A 13431-nucleotide genomic window follows, 5' to 3' on the forward strand; every position below is an offset into this window, starting at 1 on the left:
TTTTCCGAAGGAGTTTAGTTGAATAATAATTTTACACTTGGCGAACAGCTTGATCTAAGTACATTGTAATGATAGAATTGATATTACTATAAGGACCATTGAATAAAGCTATTTTAGGAAAAAGGCCAATCATTAAAAAGGTTTAGTGATGTCATTCAAAAACATAAACAGACCCTTGCAGCAAATGTACATGCATACACGGATATGGTATTGATTTTGACCTCTGACCTCTCAGCTGCATTGTTCTTTTTAACAATGTTGTTGATAGTCTGTGCGTTCCAAGTCACTTCGCGGACTAGAAATCGAATTCGGCTGAGTTGACCTGGAGTCGAATTCGAAAATGCGTGTGTAAACACAGCCAATGGCCCAACATACAAACACGTTTTTAGTCGAGTTGGAATCGACTAAGAAAACGCGTTAAATGGTCCATAAACAGTTTTGTAACTTTCTTTGCATGTAATGAAAGCAGCAGTGGCGTATGCCAAGACAGGAGAGACAGCTGCCCTGTCCTGCAATGTTACCCTTACCGGAGAACTGACTTTAAGAGCAGCAACTTGGACAAAACTCGGACCACCAGATGCAGTTGTCGCTGACCTGGTTGGAGCAGCTCCAGCCTACTCAGGACGAGCGACTGTCAACAATACAGGTTTCCTACTGCTGGACAATGTACAGCAAGGGGACGAGGGGACCTACAGTTGTCGTGCAACTTTGAGTGACTTCTCTTCACGGCCAAGTGTAGAGACTGAACTGCAAATAGCAAGTAAATCATGATAACTCAGTTCTTCTTAAAGTTATTATCTCCATGAAAAATGGAGATGTTGTTTTTGGTGTGTCTGTCTATGTCTGTCAGTCTATGTGTTAGTGTTTTCGGATTTTTGTAGTCAGCATAACTCAAGAACTCCTGGATAGATTACTACGATATTTGATATGTGGGTAGGTGTCATATCACTAGTAAAAATTTTGAGGTGTCTGTCTGGTACTTTGATCAATGTTGGATACTGAACTGTACATACTATTTAGAAGTCAATTCATTGACATGTGCGGTTTTTGTGGTGTGCTGTTCTGTCAGATATCTTACTTTTTTTATTGAAATTCTATGCCTGATAGAAGGGAAAATAACGCGTAGCTGTTTCTTTACTTGTGGCCGACGCCGAATCATGAGCTTGTTTCTGTGCCCGATAGTTGTAATCGGAGAGTACGAATTGTCGACCCGGAAGTACCTGTTGTAAAGTTTTACTAACAGCGTAACAACAGAGCATTCAGTTATGCCTCGACATCATCAACTATTCACAGTCCTCATTTCGGTCCACTATCTTATCCTTCAACAACAGATAGTAAAAGGTAGGTTTAACTTGCGTGTTAGTAAAAAAAGATAGAGCTTGTCGTCCAATGTAGAAACAGTTACGGTATCCACGCGTACTATGATAGTTTTTTTTACTTCATTCTATGTATACTAAAAAAGGTCATGACCTGATACGATTAACAAGTCAGTGATCAATCATTACAAAAAGTCACATAATGTCAAAGTTAAAGAAAAGTATACAAATTAGCAAACAGCTATGCTGAAATCTGACTGGAGTTTGTAAGTTGTTTTTGAATTGTAGCTTCAGTGACAGACGCCAAGATAGGAGAGACAGCCGCCCTGTCCTGTAATGTGATCCTGACCGGAGGACTGACTTTAAGAGCAGCAGCTTGGACAAAACTGGGACCACCAGATGCAGTTGTTGCTGACCTGGTTGGAGCAGCTCCAGCCTACTCAGGACGAGCAACTGTCAACGCCACAGGTTTCCTGTTGCTGGACAATGTGCAACAAGCTGACGAGGGAACCTACAGATGTGATGCAGTTCTGAGCGACTTCTCTGTATTTCCGCCATTTCAGAATGAGCTGCAAATAGCAAGTAAATCATGAAAAAATTCTTAGTTATTGTCTATGAAACATGGTCTGGTACTTTTGTTTCATTCATTGCCTTCCTTTGACCGATACTTTTAAAGATAAAACATAATGACTCAAGTTATACATCAGCGTAACTTAAATTTAAATCCGTCGGCCAATCGTGATATAAGCAGAATGCAAAGAAAAACACATTAATCCTCTTTCGGATAACTCGGTAAGTCAATTCTCTTACGTTTAAAACTATTTGAAATCTCCTATCATTTTATACATCAACCAGATGAATGTTAAATAACAAATGAGGCCTATCATTAAAGGTGTCCCTTGTTTTACTAACACTGACACCTATATGATATGACCTTATTCGGTTAATATTGGCTATAATAAAATTCTAATTCACAGCTTAGGCTGGCACCTACCCACATACCAAGTATTGTAACGACATTATTCTCTCCACCAATCAATAGACAAACTAAAGCGACAGACCAAATAATTCATTATATTGTGACTTTATAAGGCACTCAATGTCTTGTACGTCGACAAATTTGGAATTGTTCACAACGTGAATTCTCTCGCCCCCACTAATGGCTTTCATTGTAAGTTTCGTAAGGTTGGAGCATGAGACAAGATGATGAATCTTGGAGATAGTCGGTACCTTATGATAGAAAAGGCGCCTGTTTAGTTGCTAAGAAAGACACATTTGGGGTATTTACTGCTATTGAGGTTTCATATTTATTCAGATCAGGAACTACTGACGACTTGCTCGGTAACTGTCGCCACGTTCTTCTTCACTCCAAAAACCTGGGCAGGAAATGGTTTATTTTCAACCATTTTGAGACATGCACATTTCATAGGATGCCCTATTACGTGGTAAAGACTTCAACATTAAATCAAGTCAGAGACACTTTCTGGTGTTCGATATAAAGTGTTCACAATTTCGATTAGGAAAAGATAAACCTAAAAATGGATTACTGGGCCAGCTTTTAAAAGTTAAAAAATTGAGAGCAACTAATGATGGATTTTTTCTGTACCTTTCGTATGTGGGGATGGTGTTGGGGGAGGGTGCTCAATAGAGCTCTGGACAGTGAAATGTCATGTTACGCAGACTACCCAAACACCACCTGTTGTCCATGCGAGACATGCAGAATACAACGTTATTTAAAAGCATGTATTCATTATTACCTGTATCTTGCCCCTCGGGGCACGAATGTACAATAAAGGTCTTCTTCGTTAAAAAAGATAACGCATATGCATTTCGTTGTGTACCCAGGATCCCCCTCCAAGCCGACCGCCACCGTGCCCAGCCCAGTGTTCCAGGGCTCCACCGTACAGCTGACCTGTGAGACGAACGATGCTGGAAACCCGGCTGCTTCCTTTGTATGGTTGAAGGGTGGTGTTGCCATAGCAACTGGTCCCAGACACACCTACAGTCCTGACGGCTCCGTCCTGACGATCAGTAATGTGCAGACCGGAGATGGAGGCAGCTACAGCTGCAGGGCTGAGAACCTGGCGGGGAGTCAGACTAGTGTTGCAAAGCAGATGGACGTATACTGTGAGTAAAAAATAAATATATATTTGTCATTATGGATAACTAATTTGCAACAATATCCATTAGAAAATACACGCTCCTTTTTTTTCTCAATACCATGTGGGTTATATCTAATGATTGTGTTTTCATTTCCGGTCCAGACCCCCCAGACCCCCCAACAGTGGACTACACCGGGACTGCTGTCTATGCCGGCAGCCCCCTGACGGTCAACTGTCAGACCAGCACAGGAAACCCCACCCCAACCATCACCTGGTACCGGCTGACTTCAGGGGGGGTAGAGCAGCAGGTTGGAACAGCAGGGCAGGGCAGTAGTGACCTGGTCTTCGACCCACTCACAGCAGATGATAACGATGACCGTTATGTCTGTAAGGCGACCAACACGGCTACACAACAACCTGGGGTGGACATCCCGTCTCAAACCATCACGCTTCTGGTCTACTGTGAGTAATATTGATTGTATTCTACTGAGTTCACTCATACATGATAGTGCAACCTTATCAGCTCTAATCACAATATGAAATCTCATTCTAATTATTAATTGACATGATATAGACTTTCAAATTGTTGTGACTCTATTGTGGACCTTTTCACTGTGAAAGCCTGAATGAAACTATTTATAATTGTATATTGCACTATTGTTTTAAAGATATCATTATGTGATATTCTATTTAAAGATAAATAATGTATTGGAACTTAGATATAGACAGTGTGAGGTATGGCAGGACAATATGTTAGTAAGTCTTTGTGATGCGCTGTTATAATTGTATATTATCCTAGATATTATATCAAATCATGTCAGTTTGTCATGATTCCAAGTTTGTTATTAATTATTTTGTCTACCTGCTTCAGACCCCCCTGACACCCCAACAGTGAGCTACACAGGAGCTGCTGTTTATGCTGACACCGACCTGACGGTTACATGTGAGACCAACACAGGAAACCCCACCCCAACCCTTACCTGGTACCAGCTGACTTCAGGGGGAGGGGAGCAGCAGGTTGGAACAGCAGGAAACCTGGTCTTCAACCCGCTCACAGCTGATAATAACGGGGACCGGTATGTCTGTAAGGCGACCAACATGGCTACACAACAACCTGGGGTGGACGATCCATCTGAAACCATCACACTACTGGTCTACTGTGAGTAATGTACATTGTAAAAAAAGAAATGCAAAATACAACATTGTGCACAATTTTCCTGCAGTGCCAGCTGCCATTGACGTACAGTTTGTACTTGTCTAGTAATATGTTGTTCTTCATAACATAACGTTGATGCCAGTGACCACTGTAGGAAACTTGTGTTTTGATTTTGACGTTTCTGCTTTCCTTTTTCCCAGTGAGGCCAATTGAAAACAAGTGCATGTAGCTTGTGTCTGTCTATTAGTGAGAAACCCTTGTCATATCCGTGCACGTCTCTCCCCCAGACCCCCCAGACGAGGTGACAGTCACCTACGATGGGTCCCCAGTTCTAGCAGGAGAATCCTTCAGCGCCACCTGTACTGCAGACACAGGGAACCCCCCTCCCACCCTGACCTGGTACCCCAGTGGGAGTGACCAGGCTGTGGGAACACCGGGCACGGGGAGCAGTCTTCTACAGATCAGCCCGCTCACTAAGGACGACAACGGAGACGGGTATGTGTGTGAGGCCACCAATGATGCAACAGGAGACAGCCCGCCTTCAAAGGACATCACACTTGTTGTACACTGTAAGTTATCTGTTATTGTGTTTTTGGCAGCTGTCTACATTAAACCAATAAACACATATTGCTTTATGAATACACTGCTGTCCATTGAAGACATTTCGTTGATTTATGATTAAAAGGCTGTATGAAAAGCCATTCACTAACCATTTCACACTTTTTGTGCCCACCCTTTAGACCCGCCCACCATCACAAACATCACCCCAGCCCTGACAGTGGACGAGTTCACAGACGTGTCCCTCAGCTGCACAGTTGACAGTAACCAGCCCCCTACCAGCTTTACATGGACATTTGGTGGAGCTGTACTCCAGACTACTCCATCCGGGGACTTCACACTGAGCACCAGTAGGACCCGGATCACACATGACCAGGCTGGGACCTACACATGTACTGTGGCTAATGGCATCCCGGATAGCAGCACTGAGGTGTCAAGGGACACTGTAGTCACTGTGGAATGTGAGTTGGTTTTTATATTTCAGAAATATGATTTTAGGAGCTTTTTATGACGTGCCTGATCATTGGCAAAAGTCCCCTTCAATTCATATTTTCTAGCATCGCAGGTTTAATGTTCAATGTCTATTTTTCTCTCCTAGTCCCTCCAAAGTTCACCCATCCGGACGTCCCCTACACGGCTGCAGATGGAGATACAGTGAACCTCACATGTTCCGCCATAGCAGAACCCGCCATCACTGCCATGCAGTGGGTACATGACGATCAAGTCCTGACAACTGGTGGTCAGTTCACTGTCACCCAGCGGTCAGCTGGGGTGTCGGTACTGACCATTGCTGACGTCATGGAAGACAATTATGGGATGTACAACTGTACTGCAGAGAACTCCAAGGGCCTCAGGTGGAGTAGCATCATTTTGGAGGCACAAGGTACTTGATACTTATTTTTATGATAGAGAGAGTTCAAGCAGTTGGATATCTATGAAAGAGCAATTGTTGATTTATTAAACATGAGTTTACTCCAAAGACAAGTATTGACCGTAAGGACTGTATGATGCAAACTAGGTATTCTTAATATGATAATTGTTCATGGAAACCTTTTAACATCCTGTGATATCCATACATGTAGGTCCGCCTCCCACCCCCACCAACTTTCATGTCGTGACCAAGAACCCAGAAGGACACGTGACTGTCCAGTGGACGGCTAGGTTAAATGGAGGACTACTGACAACACACACAGTGGACTACAGGAAACTGGGAAACAAAGACTGGGCTCCTGGAGACACAGTTACTCAGCCTGTGTCAGAAAACCACAAGACCTACAGCGTTCCACTCCAGCTGGGAAGTCAGGGCAACTTCACTATTAGACTCAGAACCAGTAACGATGCAGGAAGCGTGCCCGCTATAACTGTGGACGTGTTGATTGAAGGTACGTTTGGAACTTGACTTAATAGTTAACAGTGTCCCGAAAGTTTCTATTTTCAATAATTTCTTTAAATTACAACGTTCTTGTGTATGACAGCGTTGCTAGACATTTTGATAACATCCTCCCATGTTACTACAGATGAAACAGTCCTGGATGGGCAGATAACAGTTGACCAGGATTTCCATGATGACTACAACAACCTAGACTCACAGACATCCATGAACTTCATCAATGTGATAGTCGTTGCGGTGAGTTACTATAGATTTTTTATCACACTTTATCTCCAAAGCTTTCCTAAGAGAAAACAGAACAGATAGTTACAGAGCAGAATTACTGCATTGTGTGCTTTGACACAAAATACAAGAAGTTGTACTTACTCATGGTTAAACATTTATTTCTGATCTTCACTATTCCCTCTTGTCGCTTGATCTTTTTTTGGATTCAACTGAATAATTTAATTGTTTGTTTCCCTTCATTTCTACAGTTGGATGACACTATGAGAGAGGCAAACCTTCCAGGCTACCAAGGTTCAACAGTACTTGCACTCAGGTAATTAAATGGATCCTGGTTAAACAAATTACCCTTATACAGTAATTATAATGATTATCATAAATTGCTACATTTGTAATGAATTGTACAAGAAAGACAACCAAAGAACAGAGTAGTCATGTTTTTTTATGATAAAAAAGCATTCTTTAAAAGTATAGATTGTTTTTGTAACAATGCTTCTTCTAATCTAATCCTACTCAATACTATATTTCCCAACAGTCCCGGCAGTGTAGTTGCTGACTTCGAGACCACCGTTGCAAAGTCAGAAGTCCAGCAAGCTATAAGTGCACTCAATAATCAGGTTCAGTCAGGAAGTCTGGGAGGTCTGCCTGTCATCAGAGGAACATTGGAGGAAAAATCTCCTGGTGAGTACAAATTGGTCGATTATAATTACATGACATTGTGTATATCTGAATCAAAAATATCAGACTATATATGTAAGACTTTTCCATCCTTCGCAGATGTTTCAGAATTTGGTGATAATATATCTATCATTTATGAGTCAGGGATGTCTGAGCCAATTGATTAGGTTTAAGATACTGACTTGTCATCCGTGTTCCCTTACAACAGGAGGACGCAATACCACTGCCATCATCATCGCAGGAGTAGTATGTGGTGCGGTTCTATTGGGTATCATCGGGGGTGGAGTGTTCGTTTATAAGAGAAGGAAATCTGGTACTGGTAGGTCTAACGTACTTGGATTTACTATTTATGATAAATGCGTTCTTCATATAATTCTCCCATTGACATGACACTTTATTAAAACGTGTTCGCCTTTCAAAAACAAATGCTGATTGTTGTTTCAGAAAAACCTACTGGGAATAATCACAATAACGTGGAACTGGACCGAGTGGTAAGAGAGAACCTTTATATCTGCAATTACAATGACTTTCATGCGCTTTGAAATGCTTTGAATGCCCTTTGCACGGTTTGTATGTATGTGTTGCTTACAACAGTTTACGATTTCAACTACATTTCGGGTAATGAAATATAAGTTGTTTGTGCTTTATTTCAGCATGGTAATGCAGATGATGGTTACCAGAGTTTACGAATACCCCACAGAAGGACAGTTAGTACAGTAAAATATCTTTTGTTAGTGCTGAATTTCGGCTACTGTAGAAAATAATGTATATAGACGTAGGCATCTAATAGTATCTTAACTAATTTTAATGGTGATTTCGGTTTTTAGTTTACATGAAAGGAAGGTTTACCATTTATCTGGACTGAAAGCGTTAGAGTAATTTTCTAACCGATTTTTATTGATATGTTTTTTTTTAGTCTGATCACACGTATCAGGGACTGACAGCACGCAGTGAGAACGAGGTACGGTCCTGATTTCAGTTGTTTTTTTTATATATTCGTGCGTTTTGTGTTGTGAATCTTGAACAATTTTGCAACCACAATCGCACACAACACATAGATGCATAGTCCGAAGAACCTTACTCTCGATACAGCTACCCGCAGATGCGGCGTATGAAGATATAAAGACACCGTCGGAGTTCCCGCGAGATCAACTGGAAATCAAAGATCAACTTGGCGAAGGCGAGTTCGGAGAGGTCTACAAGGCTGAGGCCTGGAAAATAGCAGGCTTACCAGGGGTAACCACATTGGTAGTAAAGACAATTAAAGGTAAACCATGGCGTTTAGAACAAAATTCTATCATCGTTCTATAGAAACAGACCCGAGAACTCAAACAATTGGCATGATTGTAAACAAAGTAGCAAAAGATTTTGAATATGAGATTGCTGAATTTTTGTAACTTTTATATCTGGCGGACTGTACTTGTAGTAAAATGTTTGAATGCATAGAATATATATGTGAGGACACCACTCAACACGTGGGGATAGTTTAATGACCTACTGATCTTTATTACTTTCCTTAGGGATTACCCCGGCTACTTCAGCTGCATTTTTCAAAGAGCTCGCGGTCCTGAAACTACTCGGGACTCATCCCAACGTCGTGTCCTTTCTCGGCTGCTGTACAGACACGGGTAAGTGTTTCTCAGCTTTTAGTTGCACCCAATCAAGAACTAGATCATTTCCTTAAAATACTTACATTTGTATATCAAACTGTATGTTGTAACGTTCAGAGATTTGTTTTCCATTGAACGACGAGCCTATAACGTTGTATTGTGTTGTCACGATGTCTGGCCTCACAAATGACCTCAACGATTATATGTCGCCATATGCATGCCGTTAGAGCAGTTCTTTACGTCTTATGCCTTTCACCTGTTCTACTCATACGTATCCAGAACCGTTCTACCTGCTGCTTGAGTTCGTGTCCGGAGGAAGTCTCCAGTCCCGCCTCCGCACCAGCCGCACTCAGCAGACATACGGGAACTTACACGGCGGCAGCAAGTCCCTCTCATCACGGGACCTCACCAAGTTCGCCTGGGACGTCGCCAAGGGGATGAGCTTTCTGTCTTCTAAGAAGGTAAGTTGGAAACTAGAATAGAAAGCTAGCTTATTTTGACTACACTGACTATTTCGTACGCCTTCCAACGTACGGACGGCGGGCAGTACCGACTTTTGGGCTCCTTTGACTTACGTCACGTTATAGCAGCAAGTGGGTCACTGCACGATGGTTATGAAGATCGACTTGACGGTCACGTAAAATCCTGCTTTGTAAATGCATTGATCTTTTTTGATTCCCTTTGATTTGATCGAAAGCTGAAGACGTGCTGAACATGTTATGAAATATTATACTCTATGCAAGTATGATATATCTATGCAGACAGAAATATTTGTGTGCATGGTATTCAGTCCCAAAGACAGGTCTGTATATCTGTGTGTGAGTGGTGTACAGCATTAGGACGGGTCTGTTTGTATGTGTGTGTAAGTATGGATGGTGTTCAGCACCAAGGACATGTCTGTGTGTCTGTGTTTGTGGACGGCGTTCAGTACCAAGGACAGGTCTGTATAGCTGTTTATGGTGATGGTATTCAGCTGAAGACGACTGCAACAAACGGACTGACTTTATTCTATTTTAATTCACGCACTTGTTCTAACTTTTAAAAGATCCTCCACCGTGACCTTGCTACCCGGAACGTGCTGGTGTCCGCAGACCGGACCTGTAAGGTGTCAGACTTCGGCCTTTCGCGAGAAGGAGACGAATATGAGAGGACAACTAAGGTAGCTATCTATACAACTTTTTTTTGTAGTTCTGACCTGTGTTTTATTGTACATCTATGTACCTTAAATATAAGCTATTTACCTTACTGAATTGCGATTAGAGGTCCTCCCGGTTAAGTTTGGTGATGTTGTTGTTGATGTATCTAAGTTTCTCATTTATCACCCCCAGACCCGCCTGCCCGTCCGCTGGATGGCCCCCGAGTCGCTGTTCCACCGGAAGTACACCACCAAGTCTGACGTCTGGGCCTTCGGGGTGCTGCTCTGGGAGATCGTCACGCTCGGTAAATATCCGGCTAGGTTTACCAGGATAAGATGATTATGAAGAACCGTTGTTCAAGTCGAATCTTAGTCGGTCACGGTAACATTTTGCATGTAACCCGTATGATATATATTAGGATTATGATACGTAGAAATTCCTGTATCTATGTAGAGCAAACCTCACAGACATTATAAACTGAAATATAACACTGTCAAATAATATTCGATGTATAAAACGACCATACAGCCTTCTTTTGATTCACTTCGTTTATCGCTTTTCCCCAGGCGCCACCCCATACCCCGGTATGTCCAAGCGAGAAGTGATGGACGGAGTGCAGCAGGGATACAGGATGGAGAAACCGCCGCACTGCGATGGAAAAATGTGAGTTCCACTTCTTCTGATGATCCTTAAGACATTGTTTCTCCACTAAAAAAGTGTATCTCTAAGTCTTTTGTGCTCGATGTTATGGTTGATTATTCAAGAAATAAAACGCCTTTCATCGTTTACATTAACATATCTCCCAGAATTGCAGCTCTCTGAATTTAATACGTAAATGTAATATGTATGAATACCTGATGACATCTTTTATACAAGAGGCAATGTTTTACCCCCAACGGAGTTAGATTTATTATACATCTTCTTTCTTAGCTACACCCTGATGCTGAACTGTTGGGATTCGGATCCCGCCCGGAGACCGGAGTTCAGGAAGATCCAGCGGACTCTGGACACACTGATGGAGAATGAACATGTGAGTAAAACGTCTCCTTCATAAGCCTTATGATAAGTTTAATGATAAGCTTTGTTCATAATAGTGATCACTTGTTCATAGCCCTCTTTGATACAATGTGTTTTATAAGGTGGATGGTACATAGAAATTTATTTTCCTTGATTGCATGTTGTATTTGCATCAAGGGGTGTAGCCAATAAGAAGCATCGAACGATGATAGCAAGCTAAAAAGAAGCAGGAAAGAAACTTTATTTTTTTCATTATAATTATGATATACTTCTATGCTTATATTTGTAACATCATTCATGTTTCAAATGACTCAGGCATACCTTTCATTTGTGTTTTTTCCACACACCCAGGACTACATTAACCTTGCGAGTTTGGACGAGAACACCTACACAAGTCTGCAAAACGCAGCAGACGAGAAATACTAACTAGGGACTTGGGATGACTTCATCACCTCTGCTATGGAGCTTTTGGTGTTTTCAGGATTTGTGTAGGTTACGAGAACATTCTTCGAACAGTGACTTAGAAAATGGTAGCGAAAATACGCACCTCCAAATTTTCGACGACTCCTGTCCGTCTTGTTCACGGAGTGGCCTAGTCTCGCGAGAACACGAGACTAGGCCGAGACTTGTGACGATCTTCTTGCCTCCCCCGCCTCCTTGCGGAGCAGGGGTAGGTAGGACTTGGGCAGCTCCCAACCTCCGGTACGGTTCATCCCAGCGCGTTCCAATTGGATGTGGACTGCCTCTTTGATCTTCCTATGAGCATTACGTGACTCTAAATCTACGATCTCTACGATGTCCTGTCATTATTGCGATTTGTGTAGTTGTTTGTTTGATGTTTGTGTTCGGTTGTTTGTTCATGATATCCATTCTGCATCATTGACAAAGAGGCGAGTGAATACAAAGATAGATCGTGACCTTATATGCAGCAACGGAAAAACAATGGGCTGTTTTTTTGGTCGTGTTTTTACCCAACAAAATACATTTATTGGCAGATTGTATCTTTAGTGGTTGAAATATGGTAGGAATATACATGTATGGACACTTTGTAACAAGAAAGATTCAGAGCACTTGAGGGTTTTTTAGGTCCAAAGTATCTTGACCTGGTCCCAACATCACTTAGGCACTTCAAATATATAATATATAATAGATAACAATACACAATATATAATATATAATTTATTTGATTTCACTCCAAGATATATTTTGCAAAATTGTAAAATATCGGTTTTAAGGTGCTGCGATCAAAAAGGTGCTGCGATCAAAACATTATAGGGGATTCAGAATTTTTTTAATCATAGCAATTTGTAAAGTAATTGTGCAATATTTTTGCATTACAACATTATTCATGTATATGTCAAATACAAATGAAACAGATTCATTCCAAAACCACGGAGCTCTTAATCATTTTTTCAGGTAATAGATAATTCATACAACAAGTTTAAAGTGCGAATATGATTGACTGATGTATCGAAGGATTTATAATATAATCTAAAAAAATGACTGAAATTCTGATTCCAAGTCAGTGCTGCTAAGATGACATGAAATTAGGGTACGAATCATCCATGAAGTATATAGAAGCAAATACTAGGTCATATTGAATTATTTTATGTAAAGCTCTTATCGGATAAAGTGACAGGATCAATGCGATCTAAAGTATAACTTTAAATAGCCTTATTACAAATGTAATATGATATTGGCACTGAAGCAGTCTCTTTGAGACTATAGATATATTCTACATTTATTCTACATATGTTATACTACATATACTCTATATATGTTATTATACATTTATGCTACATTTGTTCTACAAACGTTTTCAAATTGTATTCATTAAAACTGCACATCGAAATGACTTATGGGCATATTATCGTGTTTCTTTGTGAGCATGCAATGGTCTCTTCTTTGTAGTAATAATTTCACCTTCAACCCCAATGCCCTGGTTGCTCTTAGCCATGGTACTGAAGTGCTTTCCTTCCAGGACAGGTTTTGTTCATACAGCGCTACGCAGGTTGTATAGGGACATGTAGCCTTTATCTAACGTAGCAGCCATTCCGCCACATTCGTGCTGGCAACTATAAGCATTACCTCAGCTTATATCACTTTTGTGGTATGCTAAACTTAACATTTGTTGTTCGGACCGTGATTTCGGCATGGATTTGTGCTCGACTTATGAATTTATCACTCTTAGACATTCAGCGTCAGTGATGCACAGAAAGGTTATTGACGGAACCGAAAATATAACT

The 13431-nt window shown here is 41.2% G+C and overlaps 2 protein-coding genes and 1 long non-coding RNA gene across 3 annotated transcripts in view; all 3 read left to right on the top strand.

The window, feature by feature from the left end:
• The first annotated feature begins 459 nt into the window (after positions 1 to 459).
• On the top strand, positions 460 to 7589 carry LOC136424559 (carcinoembryonic antigen-related cell adhesion molecule 5-like). Its single transcript, XM_066413173.1, has 13 exons — positions 460 to 760; positions 1605 to 1898; positions 3162 to 3443; positions 3581 to 3880; positions 4290 to 4577; positions 4862 to 5143; positions 5315 to 5593; positions 5731 to 6015; positions 6215 to 6514; positions 6650 to 6759; positions 6996 to 7060; positions 7280 to 7425; positions 7567 to 7589. Exons 1-13 carry the CDS (start codon positions 460 to 462, stop codon positions 7587 to 7589), a joined length of 2955 nt encoding a protein of 984 aa, XP_066269270.1.
• A 269-nt stretch (positions 7590 to 7858) lies between these two features.
• On the top strand, positions 7859 to 8740 carry LOC136424132 (uncharacterized). Its single transcript, XR_010753826.1, has 4 exons — positions 7859 to 7913; positions 8076 to 8129; positions 8339 to 8383; positions 8515 to 8740. It is a non-coding gene; the product is annotated as an uncharacterized lncRNA (long non-coding RNA).
• Positions 8741 to 9277: 537 nt separating this feature from the next.
• LOC136424561 (tyrosine-protein kinase receptor Tie-1-like) overlaps positions 9278 to 13431 on the top strand; it is a 91822-nt gene continuing 87668 nt past the window's right edge. Inside the window, exons 1-3 of the mRNA XM_066413174.1 lie at positions 9278 to 9493; positions 10078 to 10191; positions 10361 to 10472. Coding sequence (XP_066269271.1) covers positions 9278 to 9493; positions 10078 to 10191; positions 10361 to 10472 — 442 coding nt within the window. The remainder of the gene's footprint in view (positions 9494 to 10077; positions 10192 to 10360; positions 10473 to 13431) is intronic.

Source organism: Branchiostoma lanceolatum, chromosome 18 (genome assembly GCF_035083965.1).
Source record: "Branchiostoma lanceolatum isolate klBraLanc5 chromosome 18, klBraLanc5.hap2, whole genome shotgun sequence".
Taxonomy (NCBI): Eukaryota; Metazoa; Chordata; class Leptocardii; order Amphioxiformes; family Branchiostomatidae; genus Branchiostoma; species Branchiostoma lanceolatum.

Bases quoted from the DNA above. Each gene is read 5' to 3' on its own strand.
- LOC136424559 (XM_066413173.1), top strand. From the start codon at position 460: ATGAAAGCAGCAGTGGCGTATGCCAAGACAGGAGAGACAGCTGCCCTG. The intron at 6,760-6,995 runs GTGAGTTACTAT...TCATTTCTACAG, and splicing joins TCAATGTGATAGTCGTTGCG to TTGGATGACACTATGAGAGA. The intron at 7,061-7,279 runs GTAATTAAATGG...ATTTCCCAACAG, and splicing joins TCAACAGTACTTGCACTCAG to TCCCGGCAGTGTAGTTGCTG.